At 48.2% G+C, this 26251-nt stretch overlaps 1 protein-coding gene across 1 annotated transcript in view; it reads right to left on the reverse strand.

Moving 5' to 3' along the window:
• Window positions 1-26251, reverse strand: part of CACNA1S (calcium voltage-gated channel subunit alpha1 S) — a 90042-nt gene that overhangs the window by 50375 nt on the left and 13416 nt on the right. The window contains exons 3-10 of the mRNA XM_049858100.1: window positions 13405-13544; window positions 11862-12004; window positions 11528-11680; window positions 8849-9054; window positions 7083-7186; window positions 5510-5655; window positions 4986-5067; window positions 2681-2841 (exon numbers count right to left, since the gene is read on the reverse strand). Of these exons, the coding sequence (XP_049714057.1) occupies window positions 2681-2841; window positions 4986-5067; window positions 5510-5655; window positions 7083-7186; window positions 8849-9054; window positions 11528-11680; window positions 11862-12004; window positions 13405-13544 (1135 nt within the window). The remainder of the gene's footprint in view (window positions 1-2680; window positions 2842-4985; window positions 5068-5509; window positions 5656-7082; window positions 7187-8848; window positions 9055-11527; window positions 11681-11861; window positions 12005-13404; window positions 13545-26251) is intronic.

The following is a 26251-nucleotide window of genomic DNA, read 5'->3' on the forward strand; positions in this document are numbered from 1 at the left end:
CAAACCTACCCAGCAGTACTGCGGAAGAAAAGGCCTGGCTCGTGTGCTTCTGTTAAGATTACAGACAATAAAACCCTATGGAACAGTTCTACTGTGTAACACATGGGGTCACTATGAGTTTGAATTGACTCAACGGCAAGTAACAACAACACCTCCTCGTCACAGTCCAGAGCTCCACACCCAGGGAGGCATCTACTACCTAGATGAGGCTGACTGGTTTGTCTCCTACCAAGACTGATCTTTCAAAAACTCCAGTCTGATTATGTTATATCCCTACTTATAACTTTTCATAGTCTTCCCATTGCCTAAAGTTCAACGTCCCAACACTTAAGTATATAAGGCCCCCTATGAAGCCCTGGGGAAACCCTGGTGGCAGAGTGGTTAAGTGCTACAGCTGCTAACCAAAAGGTCCACAGTTTGAATCTGCCAGGTGCTCCGTGGAAACTCTACAGGGCAGTACTACTCTGTCCTATAGGGTCGCTATGAGTTGGAATAGACTCGACAGCAGTGGGTTAGTGGGTATGGAGCCTTCATGGCACAATGGCTAAGCATTTGGCTGCTAACCAAAAAGCCAGCAGTTTGAGTCCCCCAGCAGCTCCTTGGAAACCATATGGGGCGGTTCTACTCTGTCCTAAAGGATCGCTATGAGTTGGAATCGACTTGACAGCAATGGGTTTGGTTTTCTGGGTTTTTTTTTATGAGCAAATACATTTCTTGCCACTCTCTTGGTCCCATGCAAAATTCCAGTCAAATCAAATTTTGCATGGCTTCCTGAATTCGCCATACTGTTCTCTATCTTCATATTTTCGCACATGAAACTCCTTCTGCTGGAATTCCTTCCTCCATTTGATTGCTTGGTGTTTGTCTACTTAAGACTCATGAGCTCCGACATCTCCTCCTCTGGGATCCTCCTCTTGCTACCTTATATTTACCTTTATCATTGCCCTGTTGTTGTTGTTAGGTGCCATCAAGTCAATTTTTGACTCACAGCCGCCGCATGTGACAAAGCAGAACTGTCCCATAGGGTTTTCTAGGCTGTAATCTTTATGCGAGCAGGTCACCAGGTCTTTCTCCCACGGAGCTGCTGGGTGGGCTTAACCACCACCATTTCATTTTGCAGCCAAGTGCTTAACCATTGCACCACCAGCACTCCTTGTCATTGCCTTACCTATATTGAATTAAGAGTATTTATTTATTAACAGCTTTCTTCTCCTGTATATAATACATTAATTTTCTCTGTATCTCCAGTTCCTTTTCTATACCTTACATATAGTATGTACTTGTTATGGATTGAATCGTGTCCCCAAAAATACATCTATCAGTATGGCTAGGCCATGATTCCCAGTATTGTGTGATTGTCTACCATTTTGTCATCTGATGTGATTTTCCCATCTCTATTATGATGTTAATGAGATGGGATTAGTGGCAGTTATTGTAATGAGGCAGGACTCAATCTACAAGATTAGATTGTGTTTTAAGCCAATCTCTTTTGAGATATAAAAGGGAGAAGTGAGCAGAGAGACAGGGGGACCCCATACCACCAAGAAAGCAACACTGGGAGCAGAGTGGATCCTTTGGATCTGAGGTTCCTGTGCACAGAAGCCCCTAGACCGGGGAAAATTGATGACAAAGACCTTCCTCCAGAGCCAACAGAGAGAAAAAGCCTTCCCCTGGAGCAGATACCCTGAATTTGGACTTCGAGCCTACTAGGTTGCAAGAGAATAAATTTCTCTTTATTAAAGCCATCCACTTGTGGTATTTCTGTTGTAGCAGCACTAGGTGACTAAGACAGTGCTGTACTCAATAAATAGTTGGTGAAAGATTGTTGTTTCTGTAGCAGAATTTGAACCTGGATGCTTAAATAGAATCCTAAATTACTGGTAATATTATGTTCACCACTCCATACCTGCTACCATCAAGTCGATTCCAACTCATAGCAACCCAATATGACAGAGTGGAACTACCCCATAGGGTTTTCAAGGACTGGCTGGTGGATTCAAACTGCTGACTTTTTGGTTAGCAGCTGAGCTCTTAACCACTACGCCATGAGGACTCCAATATTATGTCCAGGAATCTGTAATTGGAATAATCTGCCCAGACATTTGGGCAAGCAGCTGGAGGGTGTCCCAATGTGTTGATGCTATTGTCCCTAGTAATGTCATGGGGGGGGTGCAGTCGTAGAATTCTTGCTTTCCATGCTAGAGATTGGGGTTTGGTTCCCAGCCAACGCACCTCATGTACAGCTACCACCCATCTGTCAGTGGAGGTTTGCATTTTGCTCTGATGCTCAACAGGTTTCAGTGGAATGTCCAGACTAAGATGGACTAGGAAGAAAGGCCTGGCTATCTACTTCCAAAAAATCAGCCAGTGAAAACTCTATGGATCACAATGGTCCAATCCTATTGTGCGTGAGGTGGTCACGAGTTGGGGGCCAACTCGATGGCAGCTAACAACAACGTCATGAGGAGGAAAGTTGAATGTGTCATTTTGTCTTTTAGGGTCCCCATTTTTCCAGTGTAATAGGAAGGGTTGGACCATAAGATCCGGCCCCAGCAGTTTGTAATTGCTGGAAAATGATGTCAAGATCTAATTGACTTCTTCTGCAAAACCTGCAATTCCACTGGCTGCCTTTGGCATCAAGCCATCTCTGCCCTCTCTCTTCCTTCTGTTCTCGTCTCACCTTGCAAATAGGTCAAATATAGGGGCTGGTTATGGTGCTCTGAGGCGATGGACAGGGTGTTGAGGGCAACGATCAGGATCACCAGCCAATAGAAGACCCTGGACTTCACCACATCATGGCACTTCCAGCGTAAGATGCGGTTCCAGCGCCTCCAGTGTCGGCTGCAGGGAGGAGAGAGAGGAGGATGGAGGTGAGGGGCCCCGTACCTAAGCCCCACTGTCCCACTGCTGCTTTCAGATAAAGCTCTGCATGCTTTGTCTGATCAGTCGCTCTCCTCTCAGCCACAGGAGGTGAGCTAAGGGCAGGCAGGAGCCAGACAGATTTAAAATCGTGCCTCTTACTAGCAAAGTTCTTCATCTTTCAAAGGTTGATGCCAATCTCTGAGAGAATTAAATGAGATGATGCAAGCAGGATGCTTAGCACAGAGCCTAGCATAAATTAAGTGCTCCATACGTTTTGATTTTTAACTAAAACAACACTGTGATACTGCATTTTACCCGTTAGAAAGGCAATGTTTTAAAAAATTAAAATCTGGAGTTGGGGAGGGTGGAAGGAAGGGCACTTCCACAGTTAGAGCTGCTCTTTTTGGAGAACAGTTGGGCCGTGCTTACCAGTTTAAAATCTATGTACCCTTTGACCCAGCAATTCCATTTCCAGAAATCTCTCTAGCAGAAATGTTCACACTTACGCACAACCAGTTACATGCAAGGATGTTCCCTGTGGCACTGTGTGTATTGCAAAAATTGAAAAAATTCATTAAATAAATTATGGCATATTCGTACTCTGCAATCGTTTACATCCAATCAAAGAAGATATATATATATGTTGTCCTCAGTAGGTATTTTTAAGTGAGAAATGAAAGTCACTAAATAGTGTATATATCATATTTATTTATTCAACAAATATTTGATAGTACCTCGCATGTGTTGAGCACTGTCCTAGGTTCTGTAGTGGTAGGAATTTAATATAAATAACCCCACTATGTGAAGAACAAACAGATCTGTCTTGGAAGAAGTACAGCCAGAATGCTCCTTTGAGGCAAGGATGGCAAGACTTCATCTCACATACTTTGGACGTGTTATCAGGAGGGACCAGTCCCTGAAGAAGGACACCATGGTTGGTAAAGTAGAGAGCAAAAAAGAGGAAGACCCTCAATGAGGTGGACTAACACAGTCGCTGCAACAACTGGCTGAAGCATAACAAGACCATGAGGATGGCATAGGACCAGGAAGTGTTTCGTTCTGTTATACTCAGGGTCGCTGTGAGTCGGAACCAACTCCACGGCACCTAACAGCAACCACCCCATTATGTAAAAACAAACAAAACAAAGTCCTCTGTGTGTGTGTGTGTGAGAGAGAGAGAGAGATTGAGAGAAAGAACTAGAGAGAGAAAGAGATATATAAAAATGTAGAACTGGTCTTAACCAAAGCCTATTGCCATTGAGTCAATTCTGACTCATGGCGACCCTGCAGCACAGAGCAGGACTGTCCCCACAGAGTGTCCCAGGCTGTCATCCTCACAGAAGCAGACTGCCACGTCTGTCTCCCGCAGACTGCCTGGTGGGTCTGAACCACCAACCTTTCACTCAGTAGTTGAGCACTTAACCATTGTGCCATCAGGGCTCCTTAGAAATGGTTTTAGAGGGATACAAAGCTAACCATTACCATGGTTACCTCTTTGGAGAGCAATGGGGACCTTCACCTTGTCTTTAATATTTTTTTTTATTTGATTCTTTAAAATCACAATTATGTATGATATTTATTATGTGATAAATATTATGTGATACTTTAAAATCACAATTAGCATGAATATGTAAAAGGAAACAACCAAACAAACCTCCCTTTTAGACAAAGACAAGAAAGCTCATAGTGTCACTTTGTGTCCTGACATCTGAGCATGGCCAACCTGTTCCTGAAAAGCTCACGGTGCTGCCTCTTTGCACTGCACATCTTCTCCCTTCCCTGGTGGAGCTTTCCAAGACTGATGGCCTCACCTCAGCTCCGCCCTGTCCCAGCTGACATGGCAGCAAATGTGCTCGCTGCCCGCCCCCACGTTCCTTCCTCACATGCCCTATGAACATAAATAGGTCATCAGCTCTGCCCTCTCTGATCACATGTCCCCTGAGGATCTGGTCACCTCAGAGCCTGTCAAAGCAAGAACTGGCCCTGTTTTCTGAGAAAGGTCACCTTTTCAAGGGATCAAGAAAGTGACTCTAAAGCTACCAAGGGAAAAGGAAACTGGTTCTAACAGCACCGTCTCAGGGGGCTGGGGCTGGGAGCCCACTGGGAGCTGGACAGATACTCACACAAACTGGATGATTTTGTTCAAGCCCTCAATTTCATACAGGCTCTCTGTGTCGGAGCCACCTTCAACCAAAGACAGCTTCCCTGGGGATAAAAAAAAAGGAGAGAGAAAGTTGGCCGGCCTTCTGGCACACCTGGGCTGGGCACACTGACAGAGAGACACCTGTGATAGTGGGCTGAGGTGGGCTCAGATCCCTCTGTGCTCTCCGGAGATCCAGATTCCCGAGAGCCAAGAGCCCACCTCTGAGGGGAGGGCAGTTATGGATGGGCGGCATGGTAGTATGGGAAAAGCCCTGGGCTCCGTGTCAGGACACCTGGATTCTCCCATTTTGAGGTGTAAGGCTTTGGGTAAGTCACTCAGCTCTAAGGGTCTTAGTATATCTGCACAATGGCAACAGAGGCCTGTTCGATGGCCCTCCAGGCTTGCTGGAGGGTTAAATGAGCTGGTGGGTCTCTATGGGGACAGACTGTAAGGTGTAGCTCAGCTGTGGGGAGGGGAAGCAGACCTTGGCCTTTAGATCCAAACCTTCTCTTAAATCCTCCACGTCCATGACCTCGCCCTGCGTAATCCAGCTCATGTAGCCTCGAAGGTCCTCCTCCAGCTGCTGCTTCTCCCGGAGCTTCTGGAAGGTTCCCCTGGATTTGGCCTTCTCCCGCTCCTTGGTGAATTCCCTGAAATGGAAGGGGGTGGGGGGGAGGAATAGGGAGCAGAAAAGGGGAGGAGAGGAGAAGATAGAAGGGGAATTCCCCACCCCGAGGGTCAGTGAGGGATCTTTGGACCAGCAGAGGGCAACCCTTGGCCACCAGGCAGTGCTGAGGAGATGGCCCTGAGAGGCCAGGAGGGATCTGCTCCCAGGACCTGTCACACGGCCTCTCAGCACTTCAGCACCACCCAGAGCCTATGCCCTTACAGGGTAGGGTCTAGGCAGGGGCTCTTGGCTGTTCTGTGCCGTGGATCCTGGGGTGGTCCGGGGAAGCTGATGGATCCCTTTTGAGAATAATGTTTTCAAATACACAAAATAAAATCGTAGCCTTACAAAGGGAACCAAGTATATGAAAATACAGCTATCAAGATATTTTAAAAAGTGATATAATAATACATGTGTTTTTTAGTAATTCATTAATTAACAAGATCGAGTTGCAGGTCTAATAACTATCATAATTTCAAACTAGTAATGAGTGTAAATAATATTTGCAACAGCCGCAGCCAGCAGTCGCGGAGGGATTTAAATCTAGGCAGTCTGGCTCCAGGCACTTGAGCTTAGCCGGACGGATATACTGCGTCTTACGCCAACCGTCTGCTTGTGCACATCCATTGATAGGAGGTTGGGGTCTGGGGAAGGGGTTTCACTCAGAAAGAGTGCAAATGCAGAGAGCGGGGAAGGCTTGAGGAGGGGAAGAGAGAAAATTTAAAAAACGGGGGGTCTCTGCCTGTATCTCGTATCTCTTCCTTGCTAACCAGAAAGAGCCCTCTGACTCAAAACCCCTCTCAAAAAAAAAAAAACAAAAACCCAGCGCAGTCCAGTCGATTCCGACTCATAGCAACCCTAGAGGACAGAGTAGAACCGCCCCATATGGTTTCCAAGGAGCGTCTGGCGGATTTGAACTGCCGACCCTTTTGGTTCGCAGCCGTAGCACTTAACCACTACACCACGAGGGTTTCCCCCTCTGGCTCAGTTGGGGTTAACTGGAACCAGAGATGAGCGGAAGCTCTAACCCATACCTCCTTGCTAGGGCATAACTACGGTATGGCAGGGAGGGCGTGCGCCCTGGGCGCTGCTTGAGGTGGGCCCCAAGGAGAAGTTTTCATTGATCATCGCAGTTTCCATCGCCAGCTGTGAGAGATCCTTCGGTAATTTAAAACTAATCACTACAGGTTTTATTTTCTGTAGATGGGCCCCTGCCTCCCTGGCCTCCTCCTCCCTTCTTTCTTCTCCACGCTTCTGCTCTCCCTCTGTCTTCCCCACCCCTGCTCCTCCTCCTACCCCTTGTTCTCCTCATTCTTCTCCGCTTGGTCTTCTCCTTCTTCGTCCCCTTTCTCCCTCCCCCTTCCCCCTCTTTCCTCCCACACCTTCTCCCCTCCCCTCCAGCTGCCTTACCCACTTAGAATACCCAGCACCAGGTTGAGAATGAAGAAGGAGCCCAGCAGAATGAGGGTGAGAAAGTAGATCCAGGGCCACTCGTTCCCGATGGCATCATTGACCTGGCCAGGACAAATGTGTGAGTTCCTGCCCTCTGGCTTGAGGGCATAAGTCCTCTTCCCCAAAGTCTGCCCACTCAACCCCACCCAACCCTGGAGCGCCAGGAGAGCAGACATCTGGGCCTATCGAGGCGGCTTTTCTAGCCTGAGGACCACAGAACCGGAGCTGAAAGGACCTCCTCAGGGGGCCTTGCTGTCTACCTGGCCCAGGCAAGACTGACCAGCTTTTCCCTCCAACCAAGGGCACCTCCCATCTGCCTCCTGACTTAACTCCCTCATGGCCACCATCTCAATTTACAGCCAAGATTTCTCAAAATAGAAGAAACACTAAAAAACTTCGGGCTGAGGTTCCAGCTCCTTCATGGACAATTTCTGTGTTCCTAGACGAGTTACCTGACATTTCTGAGCATTATCCCCATCTGTAGGAGCCCTGGTTGCACGCTGGTTAAGGCACTCAGCTGCTAACTGAAAGGTCAGCAGTTCGAACCTACCAACTGCTCCGAGGGAGAAATTTGTGGCAGTCTGCTTCTGTAAAGATTACAGCCTTGGAAACCCTGAGGGGCAGCTCTACCCTGTCCTATCATGTCACTTTGAGTCAGAATCGACTCGACAGCAGTGGGTTTGGTTTGGCTTCTCCCATCTGTCTAACGGGGTAATGATACGTGCGCTCTCTCTTCACAGGCTTGTAACAGAGGTGGCATAACACATGTGACAGCCCTTTGAAATATGTAATTATTTGCTCACCTAATATGAGTTTACAAAAAATGATCACACTAATCCTGACAGTTTAACAATCCCCCATACCCCACCCCAGAGGCAGTATCACATCATAGCGAAGATATTCAGGGATTGGAGCCATATGGATCTGTGTCCAGTTCTTGGCTGTTGCTTACTGGGCCCATAACCTTGGGCAAGTTACTTAACTGTCTTTGAGCCTCAGTTTCCTTATCTGTAAAGTGGGGAAAATGCCTTCTTCCATTGTTGGAAGATTAAATAAACACCAAATAAATAATATACTACAACAAGAAATCTCTTATATACACGCCAGGCAGGCGTCCTTGGGTGATGCAAATGATTGACGCACTTGGCTGCTAACCAAAAGGTTGGAGGTTCAACTCTACCCCGAGGCACCATGGAAAAAAGGCCTGACAACCTACTTCTGAAAAATCGGCCATTGAAAATCTTATGGAGCACAGTTCTACTCTGCCACACATGGGGTCGCCATGAGTTGGAGTCGACTGGAAGACAACCAGTATGTGTTGTAAATCAGTTTATCCTTTCGTTAACCCCATGATGTAGGCAGTAGTTTTATGCTTATTTTACAGATGAGGAAACTGATAGCCTATAATATTTATATACGAAAGCAGCCGTGCCCAGAGGCAGTGAGAGAGACTCAAAAGGCCCTTCATCACAGAAGGGGCCTGAGATTCTAGGCCACCAGGAAAGAGCCACTCACAGCCAGGCTTAGGGAAAAGTTAGGAGTTGAGATCAGAGCCCACAGAGCTTCAGGTTTCCATTCCTCACCCCTCTCGGTCCTATGCAGACAGAGTGACGTGGGACTGCCCCAGAGGATGCTGGGACACGTGCCTGAGGGCCAGGGTGGCCCAGGCAAGCCCTCCTCTGTGGTGAGAGGAGACGTTCTGCCAGGCATGGGCCCTGACCCACCCAGTAAAGCACATCGGTCCACCCCTCCATGGTGATGCACTGGTACACGGTGAGCATGGAGAAGCCAAAGTTGTCGAAGTGGGTGATGCCGTGGTTGGGTCCTGGCCAGCTGCCCCGGCACTCGCTGCCGTTGATGGTACACCGGCGCCCCAAGCCCGACCTGGAGCAGGGCGAGGGCTTCTCATTCTCTACTGTGGCCATGATATCTGCAGGTGGAGGGGGCATATACATCAGACAGTAGTAATGGGTGGGCAGTAACGAGGGAAACGGTGTCGACAGCAGTTTAAAATGATCGAGTAATAGGTCTAAGACACAGTCTGCTGAAAATGCAAAGGACTGCTTCCTATGGAGCATAGGGAGAGAGATGAAGAACAACGCTTGGGGCCGAAGACCCAGCAATGGAGAGCTACCTGCAGCAGTAATCTTAGCCCTGGGGCCTCATTAGAGGGTCTACTTCTAGGGTGCATTGTCCTGTGAAGTGCCACCTATGAAGCAGGAGTTATGAGAGTGTCATTTGTACCTCAGAGCTTTAAAAAAGGAAGCAGCTGCCTGGCAGGGCCCAGGGAAGTGGGGGGGCGGGGGGAGAGGGAGGGGAAGATGCCTACAGGTTGGGACTTGAGAGTTCTGTCTGGGAAGCCAAAATGCAGATGTTCAAATGGTCCTGGGGCCACCTCTACAAGACGTGCAGCTTCAGGGGCAGGGGTCTGCTCTCAGGAGAGCTCCTCAACAGGCCTTGGCCTGTGTTCCTCTTTGTTCCCCTGCATGGTGCTTTTATTGCTTCTAAAAGCCCATGATTTGATGACATCCTGGATCCCCTTTTATCTTAGGATGTTTCACAGTCTCCTTTTGTGTTCAGAGATTAGGGTAGTCACCAGAACGGGGATGCCCTCCCTTACCTATAGTTCCCATGCAGGCTTTATCCTCTGAAGACGGGTGTGGGGAGGAGGACATTGATGAGGTCCTGAGCAGGCTCCCTAACACCATGAAGTCAGGTTGCCCTGATCCAAGAGGGCATCTGAGCACTGCTGGTCAGCACTCATCCAAAACTCATGAGAACCCCAGGGGAGACCTCCAAACTTGACATGAAGGTTGTGATAGAAAGTCCTCTCCTATCTGTCCTGATAATGTTTATTGTGGGATATAGGTTGTTACGGTGACAGAAGGAGATTGAAATGGGAGGGGATAGGAAGGTAACCACTGAAAGCTTTATCAGAGTGGGTTACTCACTTGAGTTTGGAACCCGTTTTGACTGTCCCCTTGTTGTCAGTGGACATGATGAGTGGAACCTCCTGAGACCCTACAGGTCAAGGTGGTCTCTGCTCCCTGTGTTACTCTGGTGAGTCACTTGCCGTGGTTGTGGGGGAAGGGCTTGTCCTAACAGGTCACCCCTTTCTTGTGCCAAGTACAATTCCCTGTGTAGACCCCAATGTAAGTAAGGCTCGAGATAAATATTGAGTCCAGATACCAACAAGCTGTTTAGAGCAGCAGTTCTCAAAGTGTGGAACCTGAGAACTCTTCAGGGTGCCCACCTAGTCAAAGCTACTTTCATAACAATGTTGTTGTTAGGCACGGTTGAGTCGATTCCAACTCATAGCAATCCCATGTGATGGAGTAGAACTACTCCATAAGGTTTCCCAGGTTGCAATCTTTACGGGAACAGATCCCCAGATCTTTCTCCTGCAGAGCCACTGGGTGGGTTTGAACTACTAACCTTTTGGTTAGCAGCTGAGCACTTAACCATTGGCACTACCAGGGCTCCTTATACTAAGATGTTATTTGCCTTTTTGTCTCTTATTCTTTCAACAGTGCACAGTAGAGCTTTCCAGAAGCTGCATGACATGTGATATCGCAACAGTGTGAATGCAGAAGCAGATGTGAGAACCCAGCAGTCTTCTATTAAGCCAGACATTAAAGAGATTTACAAAAAAATTCTTCTCACTATTATTTTGGGGGTGGGGCTGGAAAATATGGTTTTTTTCATAAAATTATATTATTCATGTTCATATGCTATGGGATTATTATTATTCTTTTAAAATGAATTAATAAATACATTTTCTCAGTTTTCATTTCTAGTACAGTAAATATCAACAGAGAAAACAGAAGCTCTTTGGAGTCCTCGATAATTTGTAACAGTGAAATGGTCTTGAGACCAAAAAGTTTGAGAACTTCTTGTTTTTAGGAAGTTTAGCTCAGTTGCACCTGGGCCTCAATGTAGGTTGTCTCTGATGATCCTACAAATGACCCCTTCAGTCTTGGGTGTTTTCGTGAGGTCCCGTTCTGACGCTACTCTGTGGGTTCCTGCTCTGAGGGGCTGCTCAGACTAAAGTTAAACTATGGCTAGAAGGGAAAATGAAAACAGAATTCAGGCTTATCCTGAACCCCCATCTCAATCCACAACTAGCCCAGAAAGCCCAGAGGATACCACGTTTTAGGGGCAGGGGAGCTTCAGAACAAACTATGTCCCAAACCCCTGCCCACTTCCCTTGGTCAATGCCCCTGGTAGGGTTGCACTTCCTACAGTTTCTCTTTGTCCAGGGGAAACCCATTCCCGAGGTCAACAGGTGTGGAAAGCCCTGTTGCTTATGGCCTAGCCCTGGTGCTTTTTCACTGGCCCTGGGTGGCTTCTCATTTAAAGTTGTCCTAGGGCCTCTTCCACCTCCCAGTCCGTGGGGAGCTCACCTGTTCCAATGAAGTAGCAGGTCTTGTGCATCTTGCCCTTGAAAAGTTCCAACCCAATGATGGCATAGATGATGAGCATGAAGAGAACAAGCAGGGCAATGTGGAACAGGGGGAGCATGGCCTGGAAGATGGAGTTGAGGACCACCTGCAGGCCTACAGTGGGTGGGGCAAGGGGAAGAAAAGAGGAGTCATCTCCCCTCTTGATCTTATGTCCCCCCCCCATATATCCTGGGAAGCCTCTGGGACGCCAAGGTAGGAGGGGAACCCAGAACTGGGGACAAGGAAACAGGATGGGATAGGAGGAAGGGGGTTTGTAGAGGGCACTGCCACCCACTGGGCACCCCCGACACCAGCCGGAGGGGTCTGAGCACACGGAAGGCTCTCAGGGCCTTGACGTCCAAGCCAGCTCCTTTGCTGCCCAAAGGGGTTGTGTTGCTTTGGATGACGTTAACCTGCTCCAGAATCACAGTGAAGACCCTACGGTGGAAAAGAGGGTGAGAAGGGGCCCAGTGGTCAGATAAGCCACTGCACAGTGGCCTGGGACCCTGAGCTTTGGGTCCCACTATGCACAGGGGGCCTATGGAAAGGCCTAAGAGAGAGATGGCAAATACAGTTCATTAATGGCTAATCATGATGATTTGGTAACAGCTGTCTAGGGTATTTTATTAAAAAGAATTGTGAAGCCAAGTTCAGACCCAGTGAGGAGTATTATGATTCGTGATGTCTACTCTGGGTGTTGAAGTGATGGGTACGTGCGTCAGGTATTTGCAGTCCCTAGACTTGGGGCTGAATACACCCATAGTGGACTGAAGATTACCAGCAAGCCCCTCACTCAGTGGTGACCCACAGAAGAAAACCCAAAGCTAGGTTTTCCTCTGGAATTTTCCTCACACTGCACATCCTGATAAGATGTCCTTTTATTTGTTTTCCCGTTCACCTCTTTCTCTTCCTCTCTCAACTTACTCAATTTCCATTATCCTTTGAAATCCACCTTGAATCTTCCTCCTCTATGACCGTCTTCTGACAACTGAACCCCTTGGGACACGTTATCATGTGAAACAATGATACACGATGTGGTATTGTTTACCGACATCCTATTATTCTGTAAACAATTGTCTTGGCTACAACAAGGGCGGTTCATTAAGGGCAGTGGCTGAGTCACAGAATTCTTCTATTTTCTCCATTGTGGCTAAAGCAGTATTGGACAATTAGCACAGGTTCAAAATAATATTCGTTGAATTGAATGACAGAATAGTGGTTAAGCTCACAGTCTCTGAAGCTAAACTGTGTTGGTTTGAATACTGCCATTGCTGTGTTGCCTTGAGTAAGTTGGTTGACTTCTCCACGCCTTGGTCTCCTTATCCAGAAAATGGAGACACTAAGAAGATTGCTGTGAGGATTAACTGAGAAGTCAGATGTAAAGCAATAAATGTAAAGTAACTGCTATAATGATGTGAAAGTAGCTAAGGAGAAAGGAGCTAAACGTCCATTTTTGTAAACCCAAATAACAGGCACTCAGTTTAGGTCCATAGAAGGAATGAATCAATGATAAAGGTTGGGAAGCTTATGAAAATCCAGAAACTGGAGGCCATTAGAACCACCAATATCATTTTCAATTTTAAAATACAATGTGAAAAGAACAAAGGACCTTAAAGTTCCTAGCGGGGGAAGGGCCTGGTGACCTGCCAGGGTAGGAAAATGGTTCACCCTTTCGCTCCCGCCACATTGGCTGCACCCCTGCAGGGGCCAGTCTCTAGCATAGGATGCTCCATGGCAATGGTTAGCACAATGCTGGGGCCTCGTCCTGCCTTTGGATTGGTTGGCCATGGGCACGAAGACCTCAGGAAGCCTTGTATTCCTGCATCCCCAGGCCTCACCCCAGGAAGACAATGATGAAGTCCAGCACGTTCCAGCCGCTGCGCAGGTAGGCATCCTGGTGGAATAGGAAGCCATAGGCGATGATCTTCATGGCAGCTTCAATTGAGAACACGATGAGGAAGAAATACTCAAGCTTCTCCTGTGGGAGCAAAATGAGTCACATCATTCTGGGAGCAAGATTCCAGCACCTTGCTGTCTACCCTGCATAACCATGGGGGCCCATGTGATGACCTACAAGTGCTATCCACTCTTCGTAACCAAGAGGGCCCATACCATGACCTGCCTGTGCTGTCCACTCTGCATAACCATGGGGCCCATATCATGACCTATAATTGCCATATGCTCTGCATATCCATGGGAGCCCACACCATGACCTACCAGCTGCGTCCTTTTGCACAAGCATGGGAGCCCATGCCATAACTTACAAATGCTGTCCACTCTACATAACCATGGAACCCAGTATATGAACTACAAGAACTGTCAACTCTGCCTGACCAAGGAGGCCCACACCATAAGCTACAAGTGCTGCCTACTCCGCATAATCTTGGGGCCCACACCATGACCTACAAGTGCTATTCATTCTGCATAACCATGGGGCCCACAGTGACCTACAAGTGCTGTTCATTCTGCATAACCGTGGGAGCCCACTTTTTGACCTATAAATGCTGTCAACTTAGCATAGCCATTGGGTCCACTCTGTGACCTACAAATGCTGTTCATTCTACATAACATGGGTGCTCACATCATGACTTTCAAGCGCTGTCCACTCTACATAACCATGGGGGCCCATGCATGACCTACAAGTGTTGTCCATTCTCCATACCCATGGGGCCTACACCATGACCTACAAGTGCTATACAATCTATATAACCATAGGGCCCACAAGGGGATCTACGAGTACTGTCCACTCTTCATAACCACAGGGGCCAAAACCCTGACCCACAAGTGCTGTCCATTCTGCATAACCAAGAGAGATTACACCATGACCTACAAGTACTGTTGTCCATTCTGCATATTTATGGGTGCCTAGAAAAAAAAAAAAAAAACACTGTGATGTACTTATTTTTTTTAACACTGTGACGTACAAGTGTTTTTCATTCTGTATAACCATGAGGGCCTATACCATGATGTACACGTGCTGTCAATTTTGTATAACCATGTGGTCCCACAGCATGACCTTCTTGGGATGTCCACTCTGCATAACCATGGGGGTCCACGCCATGACCTAAAAGGGTTATTCATTTCCTTAACCAGGGGGCCCACTGTGACCTGCAAGTACTGTCCATTCTGCATAACCATACAGCCCACACTATGACCTACAAGTGTTGTTCATTCTGTGTAACCATGGGGCCCACACTGTTCCCGACAAGTGCTGTCCACTCTGCATAACCATGGGGTCACACAATGACCTAAAGGTGCTGTCCATTCGGCATAACCACGGGGCCCACACTGTGACCTACAAGTGCTGTCCACCCTGTAAAACCATGAGGGCCCAAACTGTGACCTACGAGTTCTGTCCACTCTGCATAACCATGCAGGCCACACTGTAACCTACAAGTAATGTCCACTGTATAACCATGAGGTCCACACTATGACCCACTAATGCTGCCAACTCTGCATTTCCAAGGGGACTCACGCTATGAAATGCAATGCTGTCCAGTCTGCATAATCATGGGGCCCCCGCCGTGACCTACAGTGCTATTCATTCTGAATAACCACGGGAACCACATCATGACCTACCAGTGCTGTCCACTCTGTAAAACCAAGGGAGCCCACACTGTGACCTGCAAGTGGTGTTCATTCCGCATAACCACAGGGGCCCAAACAATGACCTACAAGTGGTGCTTACTTTGCATAAACATGGGGGCTAACACCGTGACCTACATGTGCTGTCCACTTGGTATAACCATGGGGGTCCAGTCCATGACTTGTAAGTGCTGTCCATTCTGCATAACCATGGGGGCCCGCACCATGACCTATAAGTGCTGTCCACTCTTCATAATCATGGGGACCTATGTGGTGACCTACAAATGTCATTCATTTTGCCTAACAATGTGGGCCCCCATTGTGACCTACAAGGGCCATTCATTCTGCACAACCATAGATACCAACATCATCACCTACAAGTGTTATCCACTTTGCATTGCCATAAGGCCTACACCATGACCTATGAGTGCTATTCATTTTGCATAAACTTAGGGCTCAAATGTGATCTACGAGTACTGTTTACTCTGCACAACCATGGGGCCCACACTGTGATCTACAAGCGCTGTCCACTCTGCATAACCATAGGGGCCCACACTATGACTTAGAAGTACTATCCATTCAGCATAACCATGGGGGCCAACGCCATGACCTACAAGAGCTGTTCATTGTGTATAACTATAGGGGCCCATGCCATGACCTACAAGGGCTGTTTATTCTGCATAACCATGGGGACCCACACCATGACCTACAAGCACTGTTCATTGTGTATAACCATGGGGCCCATACCGTGACCTGCAAGTGCTATTTATCCTATATAACCACGAGGGCAGTACCATGGCCCATAAATATTTTCCATTCTGCATAACCATGGGTCCCCACACCATGACATACACATGCTATTTATTGTTCATAACACTGGGGGCCCTCACTATGACCAACAAGTGCTGTTCATTCTGTATAACCATGAAGCCCATGCTGAGACCTATAAGTGCTATCCATGCTGCATATCTATGGGGGCCCACACCAAGAGCTATACATGCTGTTCATTCTGAATAACCATAGGGACCCACACCATGACATAAAGTGCTGTCCATTCTGCATAATAATAGGGGCTTATACTAGTCCTTTATACTAGTCCTATGGAAACCTCGGTGGCGTAGTGGTTAAGTGCTATGGCTGCTAACCAAAGGTTCAGTAGTTCGAATCCGCCAGACGCTCCTTGGAAACTCTGTGGGGCAGTTCTACTCTGTCCTATAGGGTCACTATGTGTTGGAATTGACTCGACAGCACTGGGTTTGGTTTTTTTTTGGTTTATACTAGTCCTATATGTGGTGTCCACTCTGCTTAAGTGTGGGGGCCCACATGGTGACCTACAAGAAATGTCTATATAACCAAGGTGGGACAGACTGTGATCTAGAAGTACTGTTCCTTCTGCATAACCATGGGGCCCACATCGTGAACTATAAGTGCTGCCCACTTGGCATAAACATGGGGCCCACACTGTGACCTATAAGGGCTTTTTATTCTGCATAACCAATGGGGCCCACACCATGACCTGCAAGTGCAGGTCATTCTGTATAACCATAGGGGCCCAACGTTCAACTACAAGTGCTGTCTATTCTGCATAACAGTGGGATCCCATCCCATGATCTACACATGGTGTCCATTCTGCATAACCATGGAGGCTCACACCATGACCTACAAATGCTGTCCATTGTACATAACCATTTTACATAACCTATACGTGGTTTCCACTCTTTAAAACCATGGGAGCCCACACTGTGACCTCCAAGAAATGTCCACTCTTCATGACCATGGGGACCCACACTGTGACCTATAAGTGCTGTTCAGTCTGCAAAACCATGCGGCCCACACAGTGACATACAAGTGCTGTTCACTCTGCATAACCATGGGTGCACACATTATTTGCTACAATTGGTGCTCATCCTCATAACCACGGGGACCAAAACCAGGACCCACAACTGCTGTCCACTCTGCATAATCAAGTGTCCCACACCTTGATCAACAAGTGCTGCCCATTCTTCATAAATAAAAAAATATATATATAAAAAATATGAGGGGCCAAATAGTGACCTACAAGTGCTGGCCACTCTGCATAACCATGGGGGCCTGTGATGAGACCTACAAGTGCTGTTCATTCTGAATAACCATAGGGGCACATACCATAACCTACAAGTGCTGTCCATTCTGCATAACCATGGGAGCCAACATCATGACCTACAAGAGCTATTCATTGTGATAACCATGGTGCCCACACCATGACCTACAGGTGCTGTTCATCTTGCATAACCATGGGGCCCACACCTAGATCCACAAGTGCTGTCCATTCTGCATAATATTGGGAACCAATACTGTGACATATAAGTGGTGTCTTCTAAACTATGGGGGCACAAACTGTGACCTCTAAGGGCTGTTCAGTCTGCAAAACCATGTGGCTCACATGGTGACGTACAAGTACTGTTCATTCTGCATAACCACGTGGGCACACATCATGACCCACAAGTGGTGTTCATTCTTATAACCATGGGGGCCAACATTATGACCTACAACTGCTGTCTACTGTGCATAATCAAGTGTCCCACACCTTGACCTACAAGTGCTTTTCATCTGCATAACCATGGGGGCCCAAATCATGACCTACAAATATTATCCATTCTGTGTAACCATGGGGCCCACCCCGTAATCTACAATTGGTGTCCAGTCTGCATAACTGTAGGGCCCGTAATGTGACCTACAACTGCTGTTCATTTTGCATACCATGGGGGCCCACTGTGCATAACCATGGGGACTCACACCACGATATACACATGCTGTCTACTCTGCCTAACAATGGGCCTACTTCGTGACCCACAAGTGCTGTTCATTCTGCTTAACCCTGGGTGCCCACATCATGATCTACAAGGGCTGTCTGTTCTGCATAACCATGGGCCCACATCATGATCCACAAGGCTGTCTGCCATGCATAACCATCGTGGCCCATATGGTGACCTACTAGTGCTTTCCACTGTGCATAACCTTGGGGACCCACACCGTGACCTATTAGTATCGGTCATTCTGCGTAACCATGGAGACCCACACCATAACCTACAAGAGCTGTCCACTCTGCACAACCATGTGGGACACACCATGATCTACAAATGCTGTCTACTCTGCATAATGATCGGGCCCACCTCTTGACCTCAAGGCCCTACAGGATCTGGAGGCTCTCAGACCTCATGTCCATGGCTCCCCCAGCGCTCTCTGCTTTCCATTGACACTGGATTCCCTGCCGTTCCTAGGCGTTCCAGGTACACTCCTTTCTGAGGGCATTTGCTGTTGCTATTCCTCTGCCCCAGATGGCTCCACCCCCATCACCATGACCCCACCCTCTACCACATAGCCCCACATTGCCAGCTCCCTCACTTCCTGCAGGTCTTTACTCCAAAGTCGTGCCCTCCTTAGGCCTTTGCTGGCCACCCAAGTACAACTATAGCCTCCCTCCAACATGCCATGTTTCTTTTCCCTGATTTATTATTTCTCCTTAGCAGGTATCCTTAGTTAAAATACTACATATTTTCTTATTTATCTTTTTCACTATCTTCTCCAACAGAATATAAACTCCATGAAATGTGCCAATTGTCGGCCTTTTTTTTGTTCTGTTTTTCCATTACTTCCAGTGCCTGGAATCAGATGAATAAATGACTGGTCCAGGGCAGCTTCCTAAGTGAAGGTCCCCCAGGTGGTTCTGGTTTGGACATCTTTCTTCTCCCACCCTCCTGTGGACTGAGGGTAGGAGGTGAGGGTGGATTTATTTTTCTGTAACCTCTTCTGCTCACACCATTAGCCCCCACACCAGCTGCTTGCAGGTAGCCACTTAAAGGGAACTAGCCCTATTATGGACTGCCAAAAGAATGAACAAATCTGTCTTGGAAGAAGTACAACCAGAATGCTCCTTAGAAGCAGGATGGCGAGACTACGTCTCACATACTTTGGACATGTTATCAGGAGGAATCAGTCCCTGGAGAAGAACTGAGGAAGACCCTCAATGGGGAAACACTGGTGGTGTAGTGGTTAAGAGCTATGGCTGCTAACCAAAAGGTTGGCAGTTCAAATCCACCAGGCGCTCCTTGGAAACTCTATGGGGCAGTTCTACCCTGTCCTATAGGGTTGCTGTGAGTTGGAATCAACTTGACGGCAATGAGTTTGGGTTTTTTTTGGCTCAATGAGATGGATTGACACAGTGACTGCAACAATGGTCTGTTGTGTATAGGCTCTCTATGAGTCGGAACCGACTTGGCGGCACCTAACAACAACAACAACAATAAGGCCTCTTATGCAGGCTGAGGGGAAGGTGGGGTACACTGCGTACGGAGGAGGCCCCACATGTAAGAGGTTGAGGGTTTCAGCTTAGCCCCACCCTGCAGAAGCCTCTGCTGAATCGCCAGGCCCAGCTTCCCCTGTGGTCTGATCCTCTTGGTTTCCCTATCCTTGGTCACATTTCCCACTCCTCTGGGCCCAGGCAAGAGCTCTTTGGAACTGAGAAAGCAAGTCCCTCTGACAGGGCTCCAGGCTGAAACTGCTCTCTGTGCAGCCACCCAAACCCTGGGTTAGAGACTTCCAAGAGCTAGGTCCCCCAGGCCTCCCCAAATGAGCTCCTCCCCTCCACATCCTGACGGGGTACAGCCCCAGCCTGATGCCTGGGCCTAGGCTGCAGCTTTGTACAACTTCAGGAGACAGCACACACATAGACTTAAAACCTGCCTGGCACCCTCTGGAGTTTTGCATCTCAGTCACCAGTGCCTGCACCCAGGAAAGCACCTTCCTGGCCAGGGCCCCTCTCTCCCCATTAGCTCACTGTGGAGGCATCCGCTTCATCTTACAGACTGACAATTCCTTTACTCTGGGCACAGCTAGAGCAGGGAACTGGCCACCCCACTAATGATTCAGAAAAGGATTTATTTTTACCTGGTGGCAGCAGATAGGTGTGAGAGGCAAGGGGAAGGGCTTCCAAATAGCCCACTCATATAGATGTGACCCCAGAAATCTCCAAACTTCTTATTCCTAGAATTTTCCTGAATGTATAATTTCCCCTGCCATGTAGAGGGGGAAACTCAGGTTCATACGGACTAGACCCACTTTCCTTATCTCACTGCTAATTCTTTTCACCAATTTACGATCCCAAAGCTTTCTCCTTCTTACAGAAAATGACAGTTAAAAAAACCAAACCAAACCTATTGCCACTGAGTTAATTTTGACTCACAGCAACCCTGTAGGACAGAGTAGAACTGCCTCATAGGGTTTCCAAGGCTGTAAATCTTTACGGAAGCAGACTGCCACATCTTTCTCCCAAGGAGCAGGGGGTAGTTTCAAATCACTGGCCTTTCGGATAGCAGGCTAGCACTTAAGCACTGCGCCACCAGGGCTCCTGAAAATGGCAGTGTATGATTAAAATGCAAAGCCATGCCATTCTAGTAAAAGGCCTGTTGAAAGGGACTGTGCTTTCTACTAGGTATGAACCACTGGGGGCAACCGGCTCCCTGGAAGGGAACTCCCGAGGGAGGTGTGGGAACTGCCCTACTGAGAGGAGTAGGGTGGGGTCAACAATGGAGCATCTCCCTGGGATCAGGTGGTTCCCACTTCTCCGAGGGGTAGGCTTCCTGGGAGTCAGGCACACTATTAAGGGAAGTACATAGGGATGAGAGTGAATTCAAGTCAGCATTTAAATTTTCAGGTTGTTGCAACCCCAGGGGGATGGACTGGAGGAGTGGGGTGGAGGGGAGGGAAAACAGGACCCAAAATAGTTGCGGTGCTCGTGGGCTCAGCAGCCGGTTGTGACACCGGAGAGCTGCCTGCACCTGCCACTGCCTGTCCTGCTGCTGCCTGGCCCAGAGCCAGCTGATCAAGGGCTGCAAGCCCTCAGATGGGGTCACTCAGGTATCACAGCCCATTAGCTCCAAAGGTCCAGCTCTCCCTCCATACTCTCCCAAGCCTAGTCGTAGAGTCCCTGAAATTCTAAAGCGTTTCCATAGGAACCCTGTGTGTACACACAGGATGGGCCTTGTCCAGAAGGAGAAGGAAGGGAGAAGAGGAAAGTGGGATATGTCTGCTCTTACATCATAGGAACAGCATCATCAGTGTCACATTGGGTTGGCCTATGGCCCCTCCAGGCTGAGCTTAGTCTTTCAGCAAGGAGCGAGGAATATTCATCCCACAGATATTTATTAAGCACTGGACTGGACGTGCTGGGCCAGGCCAGGCTGTCTCTCCAAGATCAGCCATTGTCCTTTCCTAAAACACCCCAGTTTCCTTGGTACCCCTTGCAAGTCCATCATCAACAGGTGGGAGGCAGTCGATGTGTGGGGTCATGGTTCTCACCCGCTGTTTTGTGCAAAGTTCCTACACCTCTGTGCACCTCAGTTTCCTCTTATGTAAAACTGAGATAATGATAACTACCTTGAAGAGTCATCTTGGGGAATTAATGGCATGCTGTAAGTGCCTACTGTTGCCTGGAGCACACCAAATGCTCAATAAGTCACAGCTGTTCTTATTAGACACCTGGGCCTTTGGGAAGGCCTCTTTTCTGTCAGGGCTTAGAACCGGTTTCTGGTTCCCACCCCTGCTGAGAATTTGCATTTCCACCCCAGATATACTGAATCAGAATCTACATTTTACCAAGATCTCCAGGTGATTCTTACGTATAATAAATTTTGAGAACCACTGTTCTACTAGTGGAGCCCTGGTGGCACAGCAGTTAAGAGCTTGGCTGCTAACCAAAAGGTGGGCAGTTCAAATTCACCAGCCTCTCCTTGGAGCAGTTCTACTCTGTCCTGTAGGGTCTCAATAAGTGGGAATCAACTCAATGGCAAAAGGCTTGGTTTTTGGCTTGGTTCTACTAGTGGTTCTCAGAATTGGTCCCTAACCAGTAGCATTAGCATCTCCTGGGAACTTGTTAGAAATGCAAATTCTTAGCAGGAATTTAAACTAGACCAATCCGGTTGGAAGGCCTGTTTTCTGTCTGTACAACCTCTTGAAAGATTATGTTCTATTGGTTTCCTAGTGCTGCTGAATGAGCATGCCTGCTGGTGGCTCACCAGGGCTTGGCTCTGTCTTATCTTGAACTTGACATGACGAGAACTGGACTCCTTTTCTCCTGGAACCTGCTCCTTCTCATATTTTTTGTCTCAGTGAATGACATCAAGTCACCTGAGTCAGAAACGCAGGGGCTTCTCTAGACTCCTCCCTCTTGATCTCCCCTGGGTCCCACCATTCGGGTGTTTAGACCTTTCTACTCCCTAACATCTGTCGTATCCAACCTCTCCTCTCTACCACCATTGCTCTCATTGGCTCCCCCTTATCTGCCTTAGGACACCTCCTCCTCCCCCACCCCAGTCCTTTCTCTCTAGAGATCAGAGCACTTCCATGCCTACAGTTCCTCAACGGCTCCGTACTGCATCCAAATGCTTTGCTTCAGCACGCAAGGCCCTCTATGACACGACCCTCTGAACTTCTCGACTTCATCACTGGCCTGCCCCATCACCCTGTCACTCACGTGGCATGACTTTCAGGCCCCCAAGCTCTCTGCCTTTGTTTACACCAGCCCCTTGCCTGGAGTGCCCCTCAGGCCCGCTGCTCAAGCAGACCTACTCATCTGTGAAGACCCTTCTGACCCCCACAGGAAGAATGAATCCTGCGCGTCCTCTTCACCCCCTGCACCACTGCACTGCCCTTTACTGCCTCCTACCAAGCTGCAGCCTCCTAGAGACCATATCATAGTCACGCTTGTAGTCCTGGCCATGGGGTTCTCAATGGATTTGTGCCCCAACCATAGGGAAGCTGTGGCATTTCCCCATCAGTGATAGAATCTGGAAATGGAAGACAGAAGAAGAATTGATGTATTCGAATTGCAGTGTTGGTGAAGAATATTGAATATACTGTGGACCGCCAGAAGAATGAAGAAACCAGTCTTAGAAAAAATATAACCAGAATGCTCCTTAGAAGCAAGAAGATTTTGGCTCACTTACTTTGGACATGTCTTCAGGAAAGACCAATCACTAGAAAAGGACATCATGGTTGGGAAAGTGGAGGGTCAGCAAAAATAAAGGAAACCCTCAGTGAAATGGGTTGACGTAATGGCCACAACAATGACCTCAAGCATACCAATGATCGTGAAGATGGCATAGGACCAGGCAATATTTAACTCTTTTATACATAGAACCACCATGAGTTGGAGCCAACTTGATGGCAAGTAATAACAACAATAGCATTTGGGTACAAGGGACAAGGACACCCTCCAGAGAAGGCTGCTCAGAGTCCGTGGTGGTGGATGCAGGGAGGTTTTGTGGTTTGAAGAAGCCCATGCTCCTGGTGATTCCAATACCTTTCCTCAGGGGCACATGCCCCTCTCTCCCATCTGAAAATAATCTGGGCTCAGGGTTTTTTGCTCTTTCTGTTCCCTCTGCCTAGAATGTTCTTCCTCCAGATACCCACAGGGCTGAATGTCTTCTTTCTGTCAGATCCCAGCTCCAATGTCACCTTATCATGGAGGCCTGCCTGGCTTCCTGTCCCCACACTGCACTCTCTTCTTACCCTGATTTATTTTTCTTATTAGCAATTATCACCATCTGGCATGCTGTAAATGTATTCACTTTAAAAAAAAAATCTGTCTTTCCTGACTAGAACATAAGGTCCAAAAGAGCAGGGACTGCTTTGTTCACTGCTACATCACGTGCATCCAAAACAGTGCCAGCCACCTACATATTTGTGATTGAATGAACTCATTGATGCCCAGCGCTGCCCCACAAGCTACATCACTCTGAGACAAGATAAGGGCCGGCACTGAGGGGAGCATTTGGAAACTTGTATAGCAATTCACTACAACCTCCAAGCACACAGGTGGGCACGTCTCATGGAACAGGGTACAGGCAGTTTGGGTTTGTGTAAAGCCACATGATGAGTCCCACATGGCCCAAGTTGTGACTGCATATTGGTCCACAGTAGACTGGACATTAAAGCCAGCAAACAAGCTGGTCCAGGCCCACGCACAGTCTAAGAAGCTCTGTTGTAGAGCACAGACAACACAGTGTCCGCACATCAGAGGTGCTCAAGAACTGCTTGTTGAATGAACTCTCTGTGGGAAGGTGTGACCTCTGCTACAGCACAATGCAGAGGCAGATGGAGCCGCAGGGTCTCTACTCCTAAGAATGGATACCTGGGCCCAGGGGACACAGCCCTGCCTTGACCCCCAAGCCCTCCTGACCTCAAGGGGGGGGGGGACACTGTGAGCCTACCTGACTTTGTGACGTGAGTGCTCTGTTTCCAGCTCTGGTGGCACAGTGGTTAAAGCACTTGGCTGCTAACCAAAAGGTCAGCAGTTCAAACCCAGCAGCTGCCCCGAGGCAGAAAGATGTGGCAGTCTGCTTCCATAAAGATGTACAGCCTTGGAAACCCTGTGGGGCAGTTCTACTCTGTCCTGTAGGGTCGCTATGAGTTGGAATCAACTCAAAAGCAGTGGCTTTGGACAAGGGCCTTTATTACTGTTATGGATTGAATTGTGTCCCCCAAAATATGTGCTGTAAATCCTAACCTCTATACCTGTGGTTATAATTCCATTTGGGAATGGGTTTCTTTGTTACGTTAATGAGAAAGGATTAGTGTAGGGCATGTCGTAAATCAATCCCCTCTGAGATACAAAAGAGATTAAACATATGAGGGAGCAAGAATGGGAGAATAAAGGTACCAAGCCACAGGAAGCTGCCCAGGAGAAGCTCAAAAGAGGCAAGGACGTTCCTCCACAGCCAGCAGAGAGAGAAAGCCTTCCCCTAGAGCCAGTGCCCTGAATTAGGACTTCTAACCTCCAAAACTGTGAGAAATATTTGTGGTACTTCTGTCATAGCAGCACTGGATAACTAAGACAATTAACAAACTTCCCCCTCCAGGGAGTTCTCATCCCTACACTGACAGGCATCTAACCCGGGCTCCCTGGGGCCATGCTTGGCCAGAGGTAGCCTAGTGCGTGACCTTGACCCACAGGCTTGCACCTGTTCTCAGAGCCATTGGAGTCCCCCACTGAAAGTCCCAGGCAGAAAAAAAGCAGGCATCAGATCACACCTCCTCTTGCCCTCCCACGCCCTGTGTTTCCAGGCCGAGTCTTCCACCTCAGGGGTCAGCCAGTCCTGAACCCAGACTGCTCCAGCCACCCCGGCATGCAGTAGACTTCGTGGGAAGATGGTGGAGCTGACTAGTCCCCCCCAAATGGAACTGCCCAGCTCCAGTCTCCCCACCTGGGACCACAGGGGCAGCTGTCACCATGCCCTCCTCTCCCTTGTTCCTATCCCAATCACTGTGGCCTGCAGGAGGGGTGACCTGGACTCCAGTCTTCTGGACCACCAGCACCCTCCTTGTTGGGCTCTGGGATCTACAGAGCCCAGAGATAGAACCTTAATGAGCAAGTCTGGGGAGGGACCAATGGAAGGGTCAGAAAGGGTAGTTTAAGGGCTTCCTGGGAAGGTGTCCAGCACCACATGTCTCCCCTATCACCTGTGCCTCCTTCCTGAGGAATTTGTTAAATTACAAATCCCACTGGTAGGGGTAGCTGTTGTTAGTTGCCATCAAGTCAGCTCTGACTCATGGAGACTTTATGTATAACAGAACAAAATGTTGCCTGGTCCTGCACCATCTTCTTCACGATTGTTGGTATGTTTGAGTTCATTTTTTGTGGTATTGTGTCAATCCATCTCACTGAGGGTTTCCCTTGTTTTTGTTGACCTTCTACTTTACAAAACATCAGATAGCATGTTCAAAGTAAGCTAGCAGAAGTCTCACCATCCTCATTTCTAAGGAGCATTCTGGTTGTGTTTCTTCTAAGAGTGATTTGCTTGTTCTTCTGGCAGTCCACAGTATGTTTAGGCATTAGACTAATATCTGCTGTTAACTCTTTTAAGATGGGTTTGCTTCCAGGAGCCAACAGGAATTTGGCTGCGGGTGAGAGAAATGAGGGTGCTTTGTAGGGCGCTCAGATCAGGGTGAGGGTAGCTCAGTATGGCCCTAGGTAGATCCTAACACCTCCCTTCGCCCTTTGGGGCCTCACAGCAAGTGTGCGAGCAGCTGGGAGGGCAGTACTATGATAAGATACGTTTTTGA

This window comes from Elephas maximus, chromosome 18 (assembly GCF_024166365.1).
Source record: "Elephas maximus indicus isolate mEleMax1 chromosome 18, mEleMax1 primary haplotype, whole genome shotgun sequence".
NCBI classification, from domain to species: Eukaryota; Metazoa; Chordata; class Mammalia; order Proboscidea; family Elephantidae; genus Elephas; species Elephas maximus.